The 25,184-nt window shown below is 46.1% G+C and overlaps 1 protein-coding gene across 2 annotated transcripts in view; it reads left to right on the top strand.

The window, feature by feature from the left end:
* The window catches only part of SPTBN5 (spectrin beta, non-erythrocytic 5), a 466,593-nt gene that overhangs the window by 122,525 nt on the left and 318,884 nt on the right, over positions 1-25,184 (top strand). The window contains exons 12-16 of one of the 2 annotated variants that reach the window (XM_073638836.1): positions 1,315-1,521; positions 3,134-3,319; positions 10,425-10,577; positions 18,057-18,187; positions 19,490-19,732. In XM_073638836.1, the coding sequence (XP_073494937.1) occupies positions 1,315-1,521; positions 3,134-3,319; positions 10,425-10,577; positions 18,057-18,187; positions 19,490-19,732 (920 nt within the window). Of the gene's footprint in view, positions 1-1,314; positions 1,522-3,130; positions 3,320-10,424; positions 10,578-18,056; positions 18,188-19,489; positions 19,733-25,184 lie in introns of both variants that reach the window. The other variant, XM_073638835.1, reaches the window with a different exon arrangement.

The raw sequence follows: 25,184 nt of genomic DNA, 5'->3' as shown, positions 1-25,184 counted from the left end.
AAGAACAGCAGGTCCTAGAGAGATGAAACCCAGTGTTAATCCTTCAGAAGTGCCTGATTTATTTATGTGACAAATTTGGGGCTGAGTGGTCCATTCACTTGACCGTGCATAAAGAATATATATATATTTAGAAAATATTTATAAACCATGTCATATCACAATCATATCATGAGGCACATATTGTCATGCAGGGTAAGGGGAGGACCAAGTGTACAACGATGGGAAAGGGGAGGAAGCCCAACAACTAGGGAAAGGGAGAGTGGAGACCCCTAGGCAGATCTTACAACACCCTGACTCTCCTACCGTCCCTAAATAGGTTCCGCACCTATCGCCGAGCAGGATGCCTAATCCCTAACTGACCCTAGAGCTAGGCCCTAGGTAGGGAGGGGAAGGGGTGAGCACTAGTCAGCCCTCACTGCAACTAAAGACAATCAAGGAAATCAGACAAGGGGATACACTTAGCTTTGAGAAGACACCAGAGAGAAGATGACAACAATCCACTAAGAAACTCCAAGACGAAACTAGCCGACTGCTAGAGATCCAGTCCTGAGCAGAGGAAAATAGTTCTATCACCAGCGACTCTCTGGAGACACTGACTGTTTTTAAATATCAAGCAAGGGTGTGTCAATCAGCATCAGAATTTGGAGATCACTGATGGGTCCTAGCGAGAGAAGGATACCACTACACTACAGAGATGAATGGATCAAGAAGGTGTCTGCAAAGCCAAGCGCAGCAACCTTCTACAGCCAGATCCTGAACGACCTGATATACCCATGACACATATCATAACCAATGGTTAGGGAAGAGTCAGAACATGGTATAACTCGGATGGGGATCACAACACAATGCACGGACTGGCCAGCGGCTCTCCCGACCCGAGCGTGTCAGCTGTATAGAAATACAGGCTGTCATGCTCGGGTCGGTAGTACCGCCGGCCAGTCTGAGCATTGCGTTGTGATTCCCGTCCGAGTTATACGGTCGTCTGACTCATTCCCTATTGTAACAAATATCATCAACACAGATGGAACAAAGTGATATACTATGTGGGTAGAGGGTAGTACTTGCTGTAGTGTCCATCAGTATACATTACATCAGTAGGGGTGTATTTTCACGGCACGATCATCAGGAACGAACCTTTCCCGGAACAATTATTTCCATATATTTCTTAATTGTGTAGTAAACAGGCACTCACTAGACGAATGATCAAAATGTTTTTGATCATCGCCAAGGGTCTTTCTAGACTTTTTATTCAGAGAGTTCTGTAATATGGATAATCTTGTATTTAAGTGATCGTGTTTCTCTTGTGTCATCTAGTACTTTGCTGATGCTAATGAAGCAGAATCATGGCTGAAGGAACATCTGCCACTCGTTACAAGTGAGGATTTCGGCAAGGATGAGTCCAGTGCTGAAGCCATATTACAGAGACACTTGAGGCTTGAAAAAGAGATTTCTGCCTATTCCATGGAAGTGAGGAGGCTTGGAGACCAAGCTCAGACAGTAGCAGGCAAAGCTCCTCTAATTGTACGTCTTTCCTGTCACATTAAGATTGTTAAAATGGTTTAACACCATGACTAATGTTATGAAATAATTTTTATTGATTCAATGTTCCACTGTTGTATTCTAAAAGCTTTTGATTGTAATGTAAAACATGGTTACGTGATCATGTAGGACTTATGAGAGGTGAGTGATTGCTGGTCCTGGTGCCTGATGTACCCTCTATTTGGCCGGGTTCATGTCCTTACCAGCCTCCTCAAAGTCATCATATATAGACTGCTGAGTTCAGATCAGGAGACCTCCACCTGGTCTGTACATTGCAATCTGTATTTTGACCGTGAATGTTGGTCATGTGTAATCGGTCATACATTTTTAGTGAAAAAGCACAGTTCTGCTGTAGAATGACTTATATTGCTGACTTTGATTCTGCGGGGGAAGAAAAATGAGACTGTCAGCTTCTGGAGGAGGAAGGAGACTGATTAGTGGTTGCCCCAGTGGTTCTCATGAGACTCCAGTCCTCAAGACCCACCAACAGATCGTGTTTTCAGGATTTCCTTAGTATTGCACAGGTGATGGAATTATTACCTGTGCAATACTAAGGAAATCCTGAAAACATGATCTGTTGGTGGGTCTTGAGGACTGGAGCTGGAGAACTGCCCTAGAAGCACAGATTAGCAGCAACATCAAAGGGGATACTGGTAGAAAAAAATAATCAGAAAGGTTTTTATTATGCTATGAATACAAAAAATGACTTCACACCTTGGGTGTCAATGTGTGGAGCGAACTCGAGAGCTGAGCGCGCTTCATACCCAGTAGATGTCAGTTGTGATACACAGCCAGCATTTTCCTGTAACAGCAGCAACAGGAGCTCCTACGATTGCTGCTGTCAACCATTTTAAATGTTGCTGTCAATCACTGACAGTAACATTTAAATAGTGCAAAAGCCGCGCTTGCACCCACTCCCATCGCCTGCCCCTTCCACCAAGTTGCTATCACGAGGTACTGATGGGTTGTCAGGGCGGCTAGGGCCTTCTGAAGGCCTCGATGGCTGTCAGCTTAGTCCTCCTGTGAATCAGTATCAGATTAGTGAGGTCTGACACGTCGTCATTAATCAGTTGTTAGCTCCAGCAGCAGCTGAATGCAAACATCAAACAGAGCTGCTCTGCTGTACTTGGCAGCGTCCACTACACATTGAACTGATCTACACAGTGCATCTCTGTGCAATGTCTACACCCAGCTGTCACCGGAGCTGCTAGCAGCTGATTGGTGGGGGTGTCGGGGTCGGCCACCTACTGATCTGATATTAGTTACCTATCCTGGACATAGTTTACCAATATCATATGCCCAGGGAACCTCTTTAATTATGTTAGAAACTGATTCAAAATTGTACAATATTTCTACAATTATTTGAAGCAATGTGTCTTATTCACATTACCTGATGGGATTTACATTATTGCAACCTCCGAAGAGCTGCAGGTTAGCAATGCTGTATAGGTAAAACTACAATGTTTACTGTGTTTATTACAGTCCCATTTTATTGACAGCTGTCCTGTCCACTTACACTAGTTTATATAAATAGATACTGTGTATTCTGATATCATTTTTATTAATTCATCCTTTTTCATTTATACTCCAGCAGGAGAAAAAGGCAGGAAATGTTATGGTTACACAAGAAAGGAGCAGACCACAAAAAAGAAGCTACATGGCATCAATGCCCCCTGAAAATGATGAGTCCAAACCAGACCCTCAGATGTCACCAGATAAAATCAGAGGTGTGCAGGAAGAGATAGAAGCTTCTTATGAGAACCTTCAGCAACTGGCCAAGGTGATACGTTTATACGCACTCCTATTTGCATTTTTAGATGGACTTAGAAATGTCATCAATCTCTGGTTGAGCTTCAATAGAATCATAGAATGTTAGAGTTAGAGGGGACCTCCAGGGTCATCGTGTCCAATCTCCTGCTCAATGCAGGAGTCACTAAACCATCTCAGACAGATGTCTGTCCAGCCTCTGTGTGAAGACTTCCATTGAAGAAAAACTCACCACCTCCCATGGCCGCCTGTTCCACTCATTGGTCACCCTCACTGTCAAATTTTTTTTCTAATATGTAATCTGTATCTATGACGCGCCGCCTGGGCCGCGGGGTACTCGGTGCCGGGCCGGTCGTTGCTAAGGGAGATGTCACAGTGGCGGTGACCCGGTCCGTGACCCAGGGCGGTCAGTAAAAAGGGGATTTTATAGTTTTCATGTACAAAGTTCGTGACGCCACCTGAGGTATGTGGCTAAAGGGAGCCGCCGCTGCGGAGCAGGTCCTCCGGAGCTGATGTTAGTGCAGCAAAGCTGGTGTGGCTCTCCACAGGTAGAGCTTAGCTCCAGGGCAGTGTAGATGTTATAGGTGATGCTGGGCGTTGTAGTGCAGGGGTGATGGCGCAGATAATAATCACAGAGACAGTGGGGTGCAGTCTTCTGAGTTTACTCACAGTTATCAAGTTCCTCAGGTTACAGGTTCCGGACTACAACCTCACACTTCGTGCTGCGTTCACCAGGCAGGGGTTCAGCAATCCCTCAGGTAATTCAAGAGTGCCTGACAGGACCCCTTTCTATGTGCCTTCCTCAGTCGTCTTCCTGCACTGGCTCTCGCCCTCCTGCCCTGCGCCTCACAATCAGTGTCCCAATCCAGTAGCCTCGGGTCTTGTCGGGCGACCTGCAGTCCCCTGGACCCTCTGTGGCCACATTTTCGTGATGTAATTGTGGTTTTGGCCACTGCACCTTGCAAGTACAGGAGATTCCGGTTCCTAGCTGAGCCTTCTAGTTCTCCACTAGTTTAGGGGCCGATCCCCTCTGCGGCTCGATCTCTCCACCGCCTGGCAGATTCGGGCGTACGGATGGCCTCCAGCACTTCCCGTACCCCTGGGATCCCTTCTGTTCCTGGAGCCTTTCTCCTGCTCCCTCTCCTCTCTCAGTCCTGGGCCTCTCCTCAGGCCCGCAACGGAGCAGGGCTCGTGTAGAGCCCCTGCTCCCCTCACTTTCCTCCTCCAACTGAACACTCTGACTGGACTGGACTCACTTCCCAAGATGGTTCCCCTTTTTATACAGCTTCCTTTCATGCTCCCCTGATCTGCTTCCTCCACCCACACCCACTACATGGTTCCCCCTCACTTGGTTCCCCTCCACTCCAGCCAGGGACCAGGGACTGTGCTCTCCCTTAGGAGCAATCTCGCCCTGCCCTACTGAAGTGGACGTGTTGGATGCAGGTGCTAGGGTCCCGGGCAGCACTCTATTCTTACCTGAGAGTGGGATACCACACCTCTGGGTGAGATGCAGTACCTCTGTGGCGACTGAACCCTCAGGGGCGCCACATATCTTCTCCCATTCAGTTTCATTCCATTGCTTCTCATGTTTCCATGTGCAATTGAGAATAAGGATGATCCCTCTACACTGTGACATCACTTTAGATATTTGTAGACAGCTATTAAGTCTCCTCTTAGCCTTCTTTTTTGCAAGCTAAACATTCCCAGTTCCTTTAACCGTTCCTCGTAGGATATAGTTTGCAGTCCGCTCACCATCCTTGTAGCTCTTCTTTGAACTTGCTCCAGTTATTCGATGTCTTTTTTAAAATGTGGGGCCTAGAACTGGACACAGTATTCCAGATGAGGTCTGACCAAGGAGGAGAAGAGGGGGATAATTACTTCACGTGATCTAAACTCTATGCTTCTCTTAATACATTCCAGAACTGTGTTTGCCTTTTTTGCTGCTGCATCACACTATTGACTCATGTGCAGTCTGTGATCTATTAGTATACCCAAGTCTTTTTCACATGTGCTGTTGCTTAGTTCTATTCCTCCCATTCTGTAGATGTCACTTTAATTTTTCTTGCTTTTCACCAAATGAAGACCTGCTACCAGGGTTGCCAACTTAACATTTTATTTTTTTCTGCACAGCTTATCAAAAAATCACGGACAGACAATATCTTTTATGGACACCTTGGAAAACCATAATAAACTATTATTATAAGTGATCCATGTCTGCAGCCCATCATTCTGATATAGAGACATCTGCTGCATTCACCGTAAACTGTAACATGATAATTACAGTTAAGATAATCTGAATAAGTTTCTTCAGCTTCAAAAAAACTCATGGACGCCTCAAATTGTTTTTACTAAAGGGGTAAAAAAAGTGCTTTATTTTACGGGCTGTCCTAGAATTTCTGGACAGTTGGCAACCCTGCCTGCTGCAAGGCGCTATGCTTTCCAATAGTATTATGTACAGTAGGTTTTTAAAATTTTATGAAAAAATCGTTAGACTCTTTCATTCACTAGTGTGAACAGAAAGTCCTACTTTCACAAGTGTGAATAGGGCAATATCCATCCCAAGGGTTTTCTCCATTGCTTGGAATCTTTTTTTGATCTTAGGTCCAGTCTGGGCATAGGCTTAAGCCTCTCCTACTTGAAGGAACAGAAGATCTTACTACAGGGAGTGACTTATTGTGCATCACCATTGAGTGGAACCATAAGACCTCCCTTTGAGACTCTTCACAGCATCTCTCTGTTATGCACACGCCCGGATTGACTGCTGTGAGCGTGGTTAGTGTACCCACTGGACCATGAACCGAGGAGTGCCTGGAGGGGCGTGACTAAGTATCAACTCGGTCTGACCAAGGTCGCATGGCGGCTCAGTCGACTCCGTGAACCAGGGAGGAACCGAGCAGAGGGACCAGGTGCTACTCCAGGTCAGACCCCGGTCACAGCTGTTGACCCACACCAGGGAATGCAGGAACAGGCAGGTTAGGCTGGCATACAGACAGGTGGGTACTGGCAGGCACGGCTGGTATGCAGACAGGTGGGTACTGGCAGGCACGGCTGGTGTGCAGACAGGTGGGTACTGGCAGGTAGGATCGCAGGCAGGATAGGGACCAGTACAGACTGGGATACAGGAACAGAGCCACAGGTGCGGTAGACAAGCAGAGCAGAGCAAAACCCGCAGGTGCGGTAAACAAGCAGAGCAGAGCAAAACCCGCAGGTGCGGTAGACAAGCAGAGCAGAGCAAAACCCGCAGGTGCGGTAGACAAGCAGAGCAGAGCAAAACCCGCAGGTGCGGTAGACAAGCAGAGCAGAGCAAAACCCGCAGGTGCGGTAGACAAGCAGAGCAGAGCAAAACCCTCAGGTGCGGTAGACAAGCAGAGCATAGCAAAACCCGCAGGTGCGGTAGACAAGCAGAGCAGAGCAAAACCCGCAGGTGCGGTAAACAAGCAGAGCAGAGCAAAACCCGCCGGTGCGGTAGACAAGCAGAGCAGAACAAGACCTGCAGGTGCGGTAAGCAAGCAAAGCACAGCAAAACCCGCAGGTGCGGTAGACAAGCAGAGCAGAGCAAAACCCGCAGGTGCGGTAGACAAGCAGAGCAGAGCAAAACCCGCAGGTGCGGTAGACAAGCAGAGCAGAGCAAAAACCCCAGGTGCGGTAGACAAGCAGAGCAGAGCAAAACCCACAGGTGCGGTAGACAAGCAGAGCAGAGCAAAACCCGCAGGTGCGGTAAACAAGCAGAGCAGAGCAAAACCCGCAGGTGCGGTAGACAAGCAGAGCAGAGCAAAACCCGCAGGTGCGGTAAACAAGCAGAGCAGAGCAAAACCCGCAGGTGCGGTAGACAAGCAGAGCAGAGCAAAACCCGCAAGTGCGGTAGACAAGCAGAGCAGAGCAAAACCCGCAGGTGCGGTAGACAACAGAGCAGAGCAAAACCCACAGGTGCGGTAGACAACAGAGCAGAGCAAAACCCGCAGGTGCAGTAGACAAGCAGAGCAGAGCAAAACCCGCAGGTGCGGTAGACAAGCAGAGCAGAGCAAGACCCGCAGGTGCAGTAAACAAGCAGAGCAGAGCAAATACACACAAGGTACTTACAATGAAGTAGCTAGTGGACACTAAACCCACAAACAGAAGTACAGAGACAACGAGTTGGAGTTAGGTGCAGGTTCAGACACTGCAGGAAAAGGGAAGATACGGAGATAGAGACAAACAAGTAATGGGCTAGGACACTGTTCAGACAGGAACTGAACCAGGAACAAGATACAGGAACGAGCCTGGGAACTCAGCCCCCAGGGTAGCGGAAACAGACTAGAAGTCACGGATACAGGTAACGGGCCTGGGTATACAACCCCCAGGGTGGCGGAACAGACTAGAAGTCACAGATGCAGGTAACAGGCCTGGGTATACAGCCCCCAGGGTGGCGGAAACAGACAAGATACAGGACAGGACCTGGTAACTCAGTTCCACAGAACACACTGAAAGAAAGTGTTGCTCAGGCACCTTCTACTGGGTGGAGGGGGTTTAAGTATCCAGTGACTCACAGCAATAGGCTGGGGACGCATTAGGACTGTGCACACAGTAACTATAAGAATCAGGCAGTAACCGCGCCGCCGCCCTAAGCAATCAGACAAGAGACACAGCAGGTACTGGAGCAAAGTGTGCAGCCTGGACTGATAGGTAAGATGGCAGTCTTGCATGGTGGGAGGTGGTAAGCCATGCCAACACACCGCCAGGGATGTTACACTCTCCAAAGTTTCTTTTGTAGAATGTGATATTTCTGGTGATGATAACCTACATTCGCAGGTGTCTGAGCTTGCTGCCCTTTCCTGACTTTCCAATTCTCTTATTGTGATCCCTGATAGGCCATGCAAAGGCCTGTCAACCTTCAGGCTATGTGCCCACGATGCAGAAATGAAGCGGAAAATTTCCGATTCATTTCTGCATGTCCTTGCCAGTAAAAACGCATGCGGAATTTAACACGCGTTTTTGATGCGTTTTGTACTTGCGGAATTGCCATGCTTTTTTTTAATGCATTGAGTAGGCAATTACGCATGCGTAAACGCCCAAATAATGGACATGCTGCAGATTTTTCCGCACATAAAATCCGCTGCGGAAAATTCCGCAGCATGGGCACAGAACATGCGGATTGTCATTGGGGACCATGGGGCACGGATTACCAAGCGTTTTTCAAGCGTTTCCGCAGCAGAAATTCCGCAGCAAAAATGCTTGAAAAACGCATCGTGGGCACACAGCCTCAAAATTACCCTTTCCAAATGGATCAGGTCAGCTTTTGTGGAAGCCTACAAGTCCAAGTGTAAATTTCTGCCGTTTCAGGTTACCACTCTTTCCACAGGGCCGGTCAGGGCTTCCTGGACAGTCAGGCACCAGACCTTAATTTCTCAGATCTGTAAGGCTGCTAATTGGACCTCTGTCCAATCCTTCATCAAATTTTACATGATTCACTCTATGACTTCAGCCAATGACACCTTGGAGCGTAATGTTCTGCAGGCCGCTGTCTGCATTTATCACTTATTTTGACTGTTCTGGAACATCCTACATTTTTGTGTCCTACAATGCTGTTAATGAGAATATTTGATTTTTACTGTTGCCTTCCCTTCCACCCTATGCCTGGTTCTTCTGTCTTGGAGTCAGTTCTAGTTGTGTGTGGGCATTGGTTTTCTTCCCCTAGTTCAGGTCATGTTGGTTCCTGGTTGTTACTTGTTATAGAATTTTTCCTGTTTTTTAGGTTATGCTCCTACTGCTTTTGAGACTAAACTGAGCTTACTAGTGTCCTAGCAAAGCGTATAGCCCACCAGCTGGGGGCCAACACTTTTTCTCTTAGTGACAAGCCTCCTAGTGTCAGGATGTATGTTCATAGTCAAGTGTCTCACAATGTATTCAATGATAGAGGGATTTTAAGTATGAAAATCCACGTTCTGTACATATTAATTTCATTACACTTCTCTAGGTTGGTACCCAGCTTGTCTGGTGCGGAGCTTCTAATCACCTGTGTAGGCTTATAGGGAACCTATCAGGCTATTTATGGTGCCCCTCAAAACTGGCTCTTCTTGCACAAATTTTGAGGAAAAGATTCCTGGAGTTAAAGGATCCACATTCCTCCATACACTTTTCTTTATTAAAAAAAAGTGGTGATCCAAGTGTGTAAACGCAAGTGTCCCAAACTTTTATTTTGCAACCAACCTATTTGTCCTTTTCCAACATTTGGATTTAGTAGTGACTTCTGATCATAAAAAGGTAAGTGGTTTGTGGAACAATACGATCGGGAAGGATGGAGGGGGAGGTTAGGAGCTTATTACTTTAAAGGCTTGAAAGCTTCAGTTCTGATTGGAGTCCATCTGGTGGGTACCATATAGAAGAAAGGAAATAGGTGATTCATCGGCACATCCATCCAGGTGACAAAATGAAATCTTTTATTAGTTGAAAATTAAAATTGTTAAAACAGAAACCTCAGAATCTGACGCGTTTCTGGTGTACAACGACACCCTTAGTCGTAGGGTGTCGTCGTACACCAGAAACGCGGCACGTTCCGAGGTTTCTGTTTTAACAATTTTAATTTATTTTATCATCTGGATGGATGTGTCGATGAATCGCCAATGGATGTGCCGATGAAGGTGGTTTGTGCATGGAGGTGATTACTGCACAAGAGGACATTATGAAGTAATAGTAAGTCTATGGTTCTGGCTCTTAACGTCCCATAGGAGTAGGGGTTTTTGAAACCCAACAAGACCTTTATGATGTGCTGCAATTTATATATCCCCTAATATACAAGTCCAGGGACCAGCAGCCTACAAGGATTTATGGTCTTGTCAAAATGTAGACCAAAGCAGTGGCAACTATTGTATGCACATGTCCAATATGATTATTTTTCCTACTTCACTAAACCTGTATGCCATACAGAACGTCTTTGCTAGTAAACCATAGGGGGCAATCGATGCTTTCCCAAGGGGCCATTAAATGTTTCAATTCCATCAAGACACAGAGCTTACTATGATTATGCAATGACTGTGAGTAGAAGTGATGGCATCGGTGCCATTTCTTTGCCTTCGGTGTCAGGCATCTTTTTCTTATCTTTTAAATTGTAGCAAAAATCTGACTCTTTATTTGTTTTGTAGAAAAGGAAGAAAGCTTTGGAAGAAATGGTCCGTCTGTATCAGTTTTACAGCACTTGTGGGGAGTTCCAGTCTTGGATGGATGACAAGGAAAAGATTTTTCAGACTTTTCAGCCAAACCCTGATAATGTGGAGGTCATGCAGCAAAAGTATGAGGTAGGTGGCTTTTTATTGGTGCGACATTCAGAATTCTGGCCTAAATTACTTTGAAAAGTTGTAAAATTTGTGTACAAATGCCGGCCATGAGGAATCGGGGCCACAGTGTCTAAATGCTAACCTTACAAATAAAGTGTTGGTTAAAAAGTTATTAGGCTCGGTTCACATGAACATTTATTGGGCCAGTCATATCCGCATTTACAGAGGGAGTCTGTGTACAGCTCTGTGCGCTCATATGTCAGACACTAGCATTGTTTCATCTGTAGATTGTGTGTTTTTTTTCCAAAAGTACCATCTAAACTGACAAGCAAGTGACAAAATTGTACAGTACATTTTTGATTGAAAGGGCTGTGCGGTGGTCTTGTTATACGCAACCACCACCACCAACCGCTCCTTGCCAAAATGTAGTCGGGGACCACCATTATCTTTAAAATAATCCAATATTCGGCCAATATTTGAAATAAATGTCTTCAAAAAGTAGCAAATGAAACCAAAGAATGTACACAATGTGAAAACTACCGTATTTTTCAGACTATAAGACGCACCGGACCATAAGAAGCACCTAGGTTTTAGAGGAGGAAAATAGAAAAAAATGTAAGCAAAAAATGTGGTCACGGTGCACTGTTAAGGGGAAGGGGGTCTGCTGCTGACACTGGTATAGGGATAATGTCCCCCAATTCTGATAATATCCCCCATCCTGGTAGATATGCCCCCCCCCCTCCCTATTATACGTGGCCCTCATCCCCATCCTGGTATGCATGGCACCCCTCCATCCTGATATGCATGGCACCCCTCCATCCTGATAGCCGGTACACATCGTAGCCGTAGCTTTGTGCCGGCTATTAAGGAGCATGAAGTCACTGCTCCCTGCACACACAGTCACGGCGTGGGGAGCAGTGACTTCCGGCGGGCACACGCGATCGCCTGGCTGTAGCAGGAGCCGCACTGCTGATACACTGTGTGCCGCTATTAAGGAGCATGAATATTCAATGCTCCCCATGCCTATGGGTGTGGGGAGCAGTGAATATTAACTTTCTTTAGCAACGGGAACAGTGTAGGCTGCAGCTGGCGACTGCTGCCTCCTGTGCCCCTCTCCTCCACCACAACCACTCCCCCCACACAGTGTATATATATATATATATATACCCCCCAGCAACATTCGGACTATAAGACGCACCCCCCATTTTCCTCCAAAATTTTGGAGGAAAAATGTGCGTCTTATAGTCCAAAAAATACGGGTAAATACAAAAGCATATAATATCTTTATTCATATAAACAATTTAAAAACACACAGAAATAAAGATCCATAGGACATATAAAAGAATCAGAAAGGTCCGGCCCAAGTACCCTGGTTTAGTGGATAAACAAATGAGTTGCTAGTATTAGGAACAACCAATATTATATGTAAAAAGTATAAAACCAAGTGGAATACCATGCAGTAAAGCAAGATTCCAGACATGCAAAAATAAATTATATCACCACAAGCATTGGCGAATTATAAGTCCTAAAAAATACCAAATATTCATGAAATATTTGTCAAATCAATTCCTAATCAATAATCAGTAATTACCAGAATATTAGATAGGCACAAATCAAACCAAACTTGCGATTCGCGTTTTTTGTGTTAACCCCCTGAAAAATCTAATGTGAAACGTGTTGTGGCTGGTTTGTACCCTACCTGCTATATTAGTAAAAGAAGGACTGGAAAGACACAAAGCGCAAAATAGGGTCTTATCTTGGTAACAATGTTAAGAGAATTGCATAATGGTGCTCACCCGATGAGGGATGCCAATCTGAGTACAAGTGATTTATTAGTCAACGCGTTTCGTAGTATACATACTTCTTCAGGACAACCACGTTTGTGGTTGTCCTGAAGAAGTTTGTATACTTCAAACGTGTTGACTAATAAACCACTTATACTCGGATTCAGGATCGGACTGGGGTGTCTGGGGCCACAGGAAGAATTGATCCTCGGGGCCCACCTTACAGCTATATGCAAATACCTGTTAGCCGTTATCCCCATTATAGTGGAGTGTCAACTGTAAAACACAGGCGGCTCCTGCACATCTACTGTGCACATACTATAACTGAGATGTACAATTACGGTAGTTTACATTACAGTGGTTCTTTCTGAAAACAATTTATCACCGATTCACAGGTTAGATAGGTGATAACTTATTGATCTGTGGAATTCGACCATTGGATACCGCACTGATCAGAAAAATGGGGAACTTTTATCCCTGACAGGGCACTTTTATCCCCATTTTATCCTCATTTTAAAATGGAGTGGCAGGTCTGACCACAGCTCCATTCAGCCTCTTTGGGGCTTCCAGAAAAAGCCAAGGGAAGCAATCGCAGCCACTAAGGGAATGAATGGATCAGTGGTCAAGTCGTACATGCTGCTCCAGTCTAATGGGGATAAAAGCTCCACATTCCTCTGATCGGCCGGGTCCCAGCAGTCATCCACCACAAATCAATAACTTACCCTTAGGCTACATTCAATATTTGGTCAGTATTTTACATCAGTATTTGTAAGCCAAAATCAGGAGTGGAGCAAACAGAGGAAAAGTATAATAGAAACACATCACCACTTCTGAATTTATCACCCACTCCTGGTTTTGGCTTACAAATACTGATGTAAAATACTGACCAAATACTGAACGTGTGGACGTGGCCTTAGAATAGGCGGTTACTTGTTTTCACTGGACAACTTCTAAGTGTATATTTCTTACTGTGTAATAGACATAGGACAGAGAAGAGTTAAATGTCCAAGTAATTAATTTCTAATAAAGTATTGATATCAGAGAGAACAAGTGACTTCCATATACAACACAATCCACAATACCAAGACCAATAATACCACATACAAGGAACAAATACCACCACACAATGACCAGATCACATATTACCACCACATAGTGACCGAATAATACCACATACAAGGGACAAATACCATCACACCATGACTAGACCACATATTACCACCACATAGTGACTGAATAATATCACATACAAGGGAGAATTATCACCACACCATGGCCAGACCACATATTACCATCATATAGCGACCAAATAATACCACATATAGGGGACATACTGTGACCAGACCACATAGTGACCGAATAATACCACATACAGGAGACAAACATGGCCACACCATGACCAGATCACATATTACCACCACTTAGTGACCGACTAATAATCCAATAATGATCATGACTAAAAATCACAATACTAAAAACACAAATATTACCACTGGTGACATAATACACAGGAGCTCGACATATAGTGTCAGTGTACAGGTAATACAGTGATCCCCAGTGACATTACACTATGTACAGAGCTCCTGTGTATATGGTCAGTGCTGATCCCTGTATTATCTGTACACTGAGACTATATACAGAGCTCCTGTGTATAATGTCACTGGTGATCACTTCCAGTTGTAGAGCATGGGAGGACCCCTGGAGAGCCCGCCCACAGGCCAGGAGGGCCCTCACCACACCCGCAGGGCGCATAGAACACTGGATGTGTGACCCCCAAGGACCCTCTGCAACCCTCCTGACAGAGCACAATCCTGCGTTGTGAGGAGACCAGGCCTCAGCCTCCCCAAGCCGCCACACAGCGCCCCTCTGCGGCCAAGCAGGCCCCATCCTGCTCTGCCAGGCCGCTGCCACTCCCTCCCAGGGCCTCGTCCTCTGCTCACAGGCTGCTTCCTCCCCGCTTTTCACGGTGCATCTGAATCTGTGTTGGCCCGCCATCTTCCTGACGTGTGCGGCCTTTGATTGGCTGGTGGCCTTTAACTGTCACTGCTATGCGACGCATGATGATGTCAGCACGTGGTGCATAGCAGTGACATTCCCGGTGGCCATGATGACAGAGGCTGCATGCGCGAGGCCTCCGATGGGCCTTTGATCTTTCTAAATGAGGATCGTCCGGTGTTCCGGTGGGCCAGTCCGACGCTGCTTGGATTGGCATCCCTCAGGCTTCCCACACGGCAACGCAGAATTAACCCATTTGTTTCTCCATTATCTACCTGCTATCCTGGTTGTTCTTGATTCATTGTTGCTTGCAGGCTAATGATAGTTGTAGTTCTTTCTTTTTACCTTTAAAGAAAACAATATGGTTTTTATTTAAATATTGAATTTGAAGCTTAACTCACAAAGCAGCTCCTCCAAGCGTAATTTTGAGCTTTGCTCAGACAGATCCAGGAAATTTATTTCATCCGGTTGCATAAGAACATTGTGTAAGACCTAATAAATATTCTTGGCGGGGTTATCTGCGTAATATTTTCATAAGCTGTGAACAAAATAAAACTAGTTCAAATTTGCAGGAGTTTGACAAAATCATGTTGAAATATTTATCGGTAAGATTTATTTTTGTACCCAAAGTACTTAATTGCCGACAAATCGTTTGCACTGGCTAATGGTGGCTACTAAACAACCACATAGAAGCCTGTTTACACAGGCCGACTTCCATGTGCACAGAGTGATCAGTAATACGATCGTTCTGTACACATAGACTGCCAAGACAATAATTTTTAAGCAAGCTTAAACATAGTTTCGCCCGACTAACAAGCATTTTACTTGTTTGTGGAGTGATCATCAGCCTGTTTGCACTGCCCGATTATTGGGAAACGAGTGCTCCTAGGTATGCTAGTAGCTGAAAATGAACCAATGCAAAGGCACCCAAAGGCCCTTATTCACCAAGGCTGGCGTTTCGCATGTCAGTCTTGACGAAGAGTATGCTGTATTAAAAGGTGTCAAAAATACATTGAGGGGCGCATGCCTCTTAATGCCGTGGGCCGCAGCAAGAAATGTACTCGGGTCAGAGATGACGTTATGATTAATTTGTCAGCCATACTTGGCCACACACTAACAGCTAAGCTCATCCAACTTTTCAAAAAGTGTCTGGAACTGGCCTGGATTGGCATAAAAATGCAAAAAATTCACAATCTTTGCGCAATTATGCATTTTGCAAAAAGTTGGACTTTTTTCAGGTAAGCTATAAAGAAGATTATTGTACTTTGGTCTCTTCTCATTAGGTTCTATGGCACCTTTTGTGATTTACATCGTTGAGTAGTAATGTTGTATTGATCAGATGTTGCTTCCGTGCTTGTGCAGTACATCCATCTCTGTCCTTCCTCAGTCTGCTGGCTGTTGTGTCTTTCACTTTTTCTACCTGTAAATGGCCTCCAACCAATAACACTCATTTCACTCTTTAATATTCTCCTTCTTTCAATTCCTCACCATCGACAATACAACAGGTCTGGTTTTACTTAAAGAGGTCCTGTTGCCAAGTCAAAAATGGGCAATTTTTGCTTTTATTTTCTACCAGCTCCTCCCCCAAGTATTCAGTTTTTTTGTTTTTTTAATATGCCATATGGTTCAAGAGATATGGGCCTTTTTATTTAGTACTAATATTATCATCTTTACTAATGGGGCGTGGCTCACATGGTCCTCTGGGGCGTGTCTTTAGGCTGTTCTACCTAATCACCCTGCGAGCACCGCCCCCTTCGTAAAGACCCTAAAATTGAGCACTGAATAAAAAGAATCATATCTCTGGGTCCATATGGCAGATTTTTAAAAAAGGGAAAATAGAATAATAAGAGAAGCAGGAAGAATAAAATAAGATGAAAAACTGGTCACTTTTAACCTGGTGACAGGTCGCCTTTAAGTCTGTGCATCTTCCTGCTTACAGTACAGACCAAAAGTTTGGACACACCTTCTCATTTAAAGATTTTTCTGTATTTTCATGACTTTGAAAATTGTACATTCACACTGAAGGCATCAAAACTATGAATTAACACATGTGGAATTATATACTTAACAAAAAAGTGTTCAACAACTGAAAATATGTCTTATATTCTAGGTTCTTCAAAGTAGCCACCTTTTGCTTTGATGACTGCTTTGCACACTCTTGGCATTCTCTTGATGAGCTTCAAGAGGTAGTCACCAGAAATGGTTTTCACTTCACAGGTGTGCCCTGTCAGGTTTAATAAGTGGGATTTCTTGCCTTATAAATGGGGTTGGGACCATCAGTTGTGTTGTGCAGAAGTCAGGTGGATACACAGCTGATAGTCCTACTGAATAGACTGTTAGAATTTGTATTATGGCAAGAAAAAAGCAGCTAAGTAAAGAAAAACGAATGGCCATCATTATCAAAAATTGGGCAAACTTTGAAAGTGTCCCCAAGTGCAGTTGCAAAAACCATCAAGCGTTACAAAGAAACTGGCTCACATGAGGACCGCCCCAGGAAAGGAAGACCAAGAGTCACCTCTGCTTCTGAGGATAAGTTTATCCGAGTCACCAGCCTCAGAAATCGCAGGTTAACAGCAGCTCAGATTAGAGACCAGGTCAATGCCACACACAGGTCTAGCAGCAGACACATCTCTACAACAACTGTTAAGAGGAGACTTTGTGCAGCAGGCCTTTATCGTAAAATAGCTGCTAGGAAACCACTTCTAAGGACGGGCAACAAGCAGAAGAGACTTGTTTGGGCTAAAGAACAGAAGGAATGGACATTAGACCAGTGGAAATCTGGCGCTTTGGTCTGATGAGTCCAAATTTGAGATATTTGGTTCCAACCACCGTGTCTTTGTGCGACACAGAAAAGGTGAACGGATGGACTCTACATGCCTGGTTCCCACCGTGAAGCATGGAGGAGGAGGTGTGATGGTGTGGGGGTGCTTTGCTGGTGACACTGTTGGGGATTTATTCAAAATTGAAGGCATACTGAACCAGCATGGCTACCACAGCATCTTGCAGCGGCATGCTATTCCATCCGGTTTGCATTTAGTTGGACCATCATTTATTTTTAAAAAAAGAACAATGACCCCAAGCACACCTCCAGGCTGTGTAAGGGCTGTTTGACCAAGAAGGAGAGTGATGGGGTGCTACGCCAGATGACCTGGCCTCCACAGTCACCAGACCTGAACCCAATCGAGATGGTTTGGGGTGAGCTGGACCACAGAGTGAAGGCAAAAGGGCCAACAAGTGCTAAGCATCTCTGGGAACTCCTTCAAGATTGTTGGAAGACCATTTCCGGTGACTACCTCTTGAAGTTCATCAAGAGAATGCCAAGAGTGTGCAAAGCAGTCATCAAAGCAAAAGGTGGCTACTTTGAAGAACCTAGAATATAAGATATATTTTCAGCTGTTTCACACTTTTTTGTTAAGTATATAATTCCACATGTGTTAATTCATAGTTTTGATGCCTTCAGTGTGAATGTACAATTTTCATAGTCATGAAAATACAGAAAAATCTTGAAATGAGAAGGTGTGTCCAAACTTTTGGTCTGTACTGTATATATAAATTCCCATTTTTGCAATTATTTTTTATTTCGGTTTTACTGTCAGGCTAGTAAGATGATGATAAATCAAGATGACCCACAGGATACTGTTTTTAGATGGCAATAGATTTTGGACATCGCTATAAACATTTTAATAATTTAATAAGTATCATTTGGATGTTTTTATTCCAGAACTTCTTGACTGATCTGGCAGCTGGGAAGGCACGTCTAGGCGAGATTAACAACATGGCTAATGAATTAGTCAAGACTGCTCCTGACATGAAAAATCAAATTCTGGACCACCTGAAGGCCATTGGTAAAAGGTGCGGTAGCTTTATTGGTATTTCTTACAGCCTTTGTCATTAAGACTTTGGGTTAACCATTAGTGGTCATTTATCACTATAGTAATTCAGGTTGTATATAGGTGGTCCTCCTAATTTGACTGTTTTCAAGACCACACAAGACAATGATGTGGAGTCCAAGACTAGGCCACAGAAGACAAGAATTGTGTTGTGGTGTTTGGCACCAATATGACAGCACTAGATCCTTTCAAAGGGGTTGTCTAGACCATAATTTCTTTTTATAACAGGTTTAGAATGTTTTAAAAGCCATACTCTCCTCACTGATATGCCGACTGTCCACTTCTGATGCTTTTTGTGTCACTTGCTGGTCTCTGCTTGCAAGTCCTTCTCAAGTAATTGGAATATAAGGGTTAATTCTGCGCTGCCGGTATGGAAGAATAGAAGAGAACAATATCCAGAAGTTTGGAACTTCGAAACGCGTTGACTAATAAACAGCATTTCTGGATATCGTTTTCTTCTATTCTTCCATCCCGGTAGCGCAGAATTAACCCTTATATTCCAATTACTTGTTTTCCAAGCCATGGGTCTGCAGCAGCCTTGAGCCATTTAGTGGTTGTGGGTACACAAACCACACCAGGTGAGTACCATCGGCTTTGGTCTCCCCATTGCTACTCGGATAAAACCCTATTTGCACTTTATTGTTATTCCAGTTTTTCTTATTTATTTGCTAGTCCTTCTCGACACACAGGAAATAACTGTTCATTTCCTGTGTGTCCAGAGGGGCCAGAAAGCAGAAACTGGGAACTTAGGGTCAGAACGGGATTGGCAAGCCATTAATTAGATTAAGTGCATCCTTTTTTTAAAAAAAATAAATAACAGCCAGGAAACCCCTTTCAGTCCTTTAAGTTATGCCACCAGGTATCTCACTTGCGTTTCTCCCAAAAAAGATCGAAAATATTTATTTTATCCTTAATCTTTAAATAATAGGTCCTTTTCTGAAGACACAATAGCACAGCAGACCACACTAGGGAATTTGGGATAAAAGGCATTCACGGCTTAAAAAATTATAGAGTCCAAAATTGTAGACGCTAGACCCTGTTTTCCTCATTATACTGAATTACAGGCGCCGGGATTCTGTCTGAATCCAGTTTTTCTGGGCTGGTGACAGCAAAAAAACTACCAACGTATTGCTTCTTTTGCTGTCCATTTAACAGTCATTAATGGACATTGATGTTATCGTTGGTAAAATCTCTTTAATAATGCTTGCTATTCATGTTGGACTTGGATCTTGATAAAATATAAAATAATATTTATTTCACTCAGTTGGAATCACTTGGAAGTTCTGAAAGAGGAAAAGGGTGCAGAACTTATCAGTCTGGCTGATGTGAAGACTTTTCTCCAAAACTGTCAAAATATGGAATTCCTGATGCAGGAGAAGAGAAAAGAGCTGGAGAGTTCAGAGCCATCTGGGAATCTGGAGTCAGAAGAGCGTCAGTGGAAAGGACACGAGAGGGATATTGATGTGTTAGAGAGAAAAATCGCTTATCTAAAGTCTATGGAAGAATCGTAAGTACCGTACAAGACCACCAATACAGGACATCTCTAATCTGCTCTTAGAATCCATCCTATAGCTACTGTAAACAGGTTTGTCTAGTTTAGGAAACACTTAAATATCCTATTAGGGCTTTCTGAGTTAGGGTATGTGCACACTGTAACATACCTGGCGGCGTCCTTGCATGGTGGTCCATCTCCCACTGTGCAAGAGAGCGCACTTGATCTCCTGTCCAGAATGTCTCTCTGGCTTCCCTCCATGCTGTCTGTTTGTGTCTGTCTCTGCTGCTTAAGGGCGGCGCCCGATCACTTCCTGCTCTTTGTACCTGCTGTGGGTCACGCCCCTTGTGCGTCCTCAGCCTATTGCTGTCTGACACTTGGTATATAGCCCAGCAGCTCCCTTCTATCCCTGCCTGAGCATAGTGTTTTCCTTCAGTGTGTGCTTGCACTCTGAAGGTGCCAGGTCCCGTCTTTGTTTCCTTGTCTGCCTTTCCTGGAGGCTGTATTTCCAGGCCTGTCTGAACTTAGTCCTGTATGTCTCCTGCTTTGCGGTATTAGTTCCCGTGTCTGAACTGAGTCCTGTATGTCTCCTGCTTTGCGGTATCAGCTCCCGTGTCTGAACTGTGTCCTGTATGTCTCCTGCTTTGCGGTATTAGTTCCCGTGTCTGAACTAAGTCCTGTATGTCTCCTGCTTTGCGGTATTAGTTCCCGTGTCTGAACTGAGTCCTTTCTGTGTTCTCTTGTCTGTCCTGTCTGAACACGCTCCTTGCCTGTTCGTTCCGCCTCTCTGGGGGCCGTATTCCCAGACCCGCTCCTGTATCCCGCTGCAGTGTCGGTCTCCTCCGTACACTCAGTTCCAGTCTGAACTCTCTCCTGTCCTTTACCTGTTTTGCCTCTATGTCCGTTCCCTTCCTTTTTCTGCAGAGTCTGAACTCGTACCTAACTCCTGCTTGTTGCTTCTGCAAGTACTGTGTGAGTATCTGGCTCTGTCTTTCCCTTCCTGTCTGTTCCGTGTGAACAGAGCCCTGTCCTCCCTGCTCAGCCTTGTCTGCACTCTAGCTGTGCTTGCCTGTAACCCTCTGCCTGTATTGTTCCTGAGTCCCGGTGTGTACTGGGTCCTATCCCGCCTGTGTTCCTACCTGCTAGTGCCTCCCTGTCTGCACTCTAGCTGTGCTTGCCTTTACCCCCCTGCCTGCATACCCGCCTGCCTGCATACCAGTCGTGCCTGCCTATACCCTCCAGTCTGTGTGCCAGCCTACCAGCCTATTCCTGTATTTCCTTGTGTGGGTCAACAGCCGTGTCCGGGGTCTGTCCTGGAGTAGCACCTGGTCCCTCTGCTCGGTTCCTCCTTGGTGCACTGGCGTCGTATGCCGTCGTGCGACCCTGGTCGGATCGGGTGAATACTTAGTCACGCCCCTCCAGGCATTCACTCTCCGGCACGGTCCAGTGGAATCACTACCTATCCCACGCACACGCCGCTTAACCCGGGCGTGTGCATAACAGCATGCTCAGGCCATGGTTCCCGTTGAGCCCCACGGCCTTCGCTCTTTGAGAAGTTTTTCCAGCGAATACATGCATTAAAATAAATAAATAAATTTTTTTTCCCTCTTTAGCTGAGTTCCAGGCGAAATTACGCACCGTCCAGATGGATCTATCAGCTCTCGTTCCTGCGGATCCGCCACGTTACTATGGGGATCCAAGACAGTGTCGTGCATTTGTGGAGCAATGCATGCTACACTTTAAGGCCTACCCTCTCTATTTTCCTTCCGATTGGGCTAAAGTGGCCTTTATTATGTCTTACCTGGCGGGTGATGCCTTGGAATGGATCAACCCCCTATATGAAACACAGGATCCGATCCTCCGGGACCTAATGGCCTTCCTGGTGGCCTTTCTAATGGTCTTCGATGATCCTAACCCGGAGGCTCCTGCTGAAGCTTCACCTCCCAATATCCCGGAGCAGCCCCAATGGGTAATGTGTGTGGGTAGCGCAATAGTCCTCCAGCCCAATGAGACTACTGCCCACCCAGAATCCTCACAGGGTGACTACGCTTTCCGGAATACTTCTCTCAACCTCAAGAGGCAGTCCAGACGTGCTAGACGTAGAGGCAAGCCGTCACGCCAGGGTCTGTCCTCCCTGAGACCTCCTGACCCCAACCTTGAAGTCCCTACTGAAGCTTCATCTCCCTGTATCCCGGAGAAACCCCAATGGGTAATGTGCGTGGGTAGTGCACCAGTTCTCCTGCCCGAAGAGACTTCTGCCCATCCAGACTCCACACAGGAGAACTTCCTGCACCCGGCATCAGATGCTTCTCTCTCTTTAACCGGTGTGCATGTCCAAGGATGCTCCAAAGCTGTGGTTACCTCTGAGTCTGTGCACCTCTACTACCTGGCGGAGGATCCCCTGTTGCCTCCTGAATCCTCCGGGATACCACTCGATGACAAATGGAGAGAGACTTCTCTACACCCGGTACTCAATACCTTGTCCGCTTCGTCCTGTGAGCCTGACAATGGGTACCCCAAAGTGGTAGTTACCTCCGAGTCTCTACACCCCTCCGACCAGGCGGAGGATCTCCAGTTGTCTCCTGAACCCTTCGGGGTGCTACCTGGTAGCGAAAGGACAGAGACTCTCCTATACTCTGTACCTGATACCTCGCTCGCTTCGTCCAGTGAGTCCAACCTAGTGTACTCCGAAGCAGAGGTTACTCCTGAGTCTCTACACCCCTCCGACCAGGCGGAGGACCTCCAGTTGTGTTCAGAATCCTTCGGGGTGCCACCTGGTGGTGAATGGACAGAGACTTTCCTATATCCTGTACCTGATACCTCGCTCGCTTCGTCCAGTGAGTCCGACCTAGTGTACTCCGAAGCAGAGGTTACTCCCGAGTCTCTACACCCCTCCGACCAGGCGGAGGACCTCCAGTTGTGTTCAGAACCCTTCGGGGTGCCACCTGGTGGTGAATGGACAGAGACTTTCCTATACTCGGTACCCGATACCTCGCCTGCTTCCTCCAGTGAGTCCGACCTAGTGTACTCTGAAGCAGTTGTTTTCTCTGAGCCTCTGCACTCTTCTGACCCGGCGGAGGACCTCCAGTTGTTTCCTGAATCCTCCGGGATACCACCAGATAACAAAGAGACAGTGACTTTTCCTCATTATGTACCTGATAACCCGTCTATTTTTTCCTGTGAGCTTGACAAGATGTACCTCGAAGCAGAGATTACCCTCAAGTCTCTGTCCCCCTCCAACCCAGTGAACGACTGGTCCTCGAATTCCCTGCGGAAGATTCTGGCAGGCCTGAAGAAGAGGGGGCGTAAGGGGGGAGGTACTGTAACATACCTGGCGGCGTCCTTGCATGGTGGTCCATCTCCCACTGTGCAAGAGAGCGCACTTGATCTCCTGTCCAGAATGTCTCTCTGGCTTCCCTCCATGCTGTCTGTTTGTGTCTGTCTCTGCTGCTTAAGGGCGGCGCCCGATCACTTCCTGCTCTTTGTACCTGCTGTGGGTCACGCCCCTTGTGCGTCCTCAGCCTATTGCTGTCTGACACTTGGTATATAGCCCAGCAGCTCCCTTCTATCCCTGCCTGAGCATAGTGTTTTCCTTCAGTGTGTGCTTGCACTCTGAAGGTGCCAGGTCCCGTCTTTGTTTCCTTGTCTGCCTTTCCTGGAGGCTGTATTTCCAGGCCTGTCTGAACTTAGTCCTGTATGTCTCCTGCTTTGCGGTATTAGTTCCCGTGTCTGAACTGAGTCCTGTATGTCTCCTGCTTTGCGGTATCAGCTCCCGTGTCTGAACTGTGTCCTGTATGTCTCCTGCTTTGCGGTATTAGTTCCCGTGTCTGAACTAAGTCCTGTATGTCTCCTGCTTTGCGGTATTAGTTCCCGTGTCTGAACTGAGTCCTTTCTGTGTTCTCTTGTCTGTCCTGTCTGAACACGCTCCTTGCCTGTTCGTTCCGCCTCTCTGGGGGCCGTATTCCCAGACCCGCTCCTGTATCCCGCTGCAGTGTCGGTCTCCTCCGTACACTCAGTTCCAGTCTGAACTCTCTCCTGTCCTTTACCTGTTTTGCCTCTATGTCCGTTCCCTTCCTTTTTCTGCAGAGTCTGAACTCGTACCTAACTCCTGCTTGTTGCTTCTGCAAGTACTGTGTGAGTATCTGGCTCTGTCTTTCCCTTCCTGTCTGTTCCGTGTGAACAGAGCCCTGTCCTCCCTGCTCAGCCTTGTCTGCACTCTAGCTGTGCTTGCCTGTAACCCTCTGCCTGTATTGTTCCTGAGTCCCGGTGTGTACTGGGTCCTATCCCGCCTGTGTTCCTACCTGCTAGTGCCTCCCTGTCTGCACTCTAGCTGTGCTTGCCTTTACCCCCCTGCCTGCATACCCGCCTGCCTGCATACCAGTCGTGCCTGCCTATACCCTCCAGTCTGTGTGCCAGCCTACCAGCCTATTCCTGTATTTCCTTGTGTGGGTCAACAGCCGTGTCCGGGGTCTGTCCTGGAGTAGCACCTGGTCCCTCTGCTCGGTTCCTCCTTGGTGCACTGGCGTCGTATGCCGTCGTGCGACCCTGGTCGGATCGGGTGAATACTTAGTCACGCCCCTCCAGGCATTCACTCTCCGGCACGGTCCAGTGGAATCACTACCTATCCCACGCACACGCCGCTTAGCCCGGGCGTGTGCATAACACACACAACATCTTTATCTGGAGTATTCCACCTGGAACCCACCTGAAAATGCTACAAAAAACTTCCAAAAACAATGAAAGTATGCACATCAATGTCAAAATTACTTGCTGTGCATATGTTCTGTCTTTTGCTACTTCTTCTAACCACCACTTCAGGTTTCAAAAGCTGTGAAGCAGCTAAAACAAGTGACCTGACCATACTTCTGGTGGCTTCCAAGCTTGGAAGCCATTACTTTATTATGTATAGAAGTAAAAAAAAATGCCAACGGCAAATCCACCGCAAAAGACAGCCTAAAAGATGTCTAAAAGGATTTTTCAGGGAAAAAACTGCTTGCGTTTTTCTGAAGTGTCTTCTTCATTAGAAACGACGGGTGCACACTGATGTTCAAAAGATGCTGTGTGAACATACCTATAAAGGACTTGTCCAGAACTTATTTATTGATAACACTTCCTTGGAATGGTTTATTGATATCAGATTGTTGGGTGTACGGAACCCAGGACTCTCTTTGATCAGCTGTTTGCCGGTGCCGTGTTGGCCAGAAATGAACAGTATATGGAGTCGGCACACTATAGCTCCACATATTGTGTGGTTGCTGTTCTCGGGTGTTGCAGCTCAACTGTTTCATTATATGAAGCACACTGTAGGCACAACATATACCCTGCTGTGGTGCAGCAGCGACACTGAACACTTGCCACCAGGTTTCTCCACAGATTGCAATCCCTAATCATGAATCCAACAAGGAATTTTTGCAACTTGATGGGTGCGATACCTTAGGGGTCGCAATGCGATTTCATTCACTTGTAT

Source organism: Phyllobates terribilis, unplaced genomic scaffold (genome assembly GCF_046119375.1).
Source record: "Phyllobates terribilis strain yellow unplaced genomic scaffold, ASM4611937v1 Scaffold_7__3_contigs__length_470593459, whole genome shotgun sequence".
NCBI classification, from domain to species: domain Eukaryota; kingdom Metazoa; phylum Chordata; class Amphibia; order Anura; family Dendrobatidae; genus Phyllobates; species Phyllobates terribilis.
Note: the sequence above shows the minus strand (reverse complement) of the source record. Positions and strands in the feature narration are given on the sequence as shown.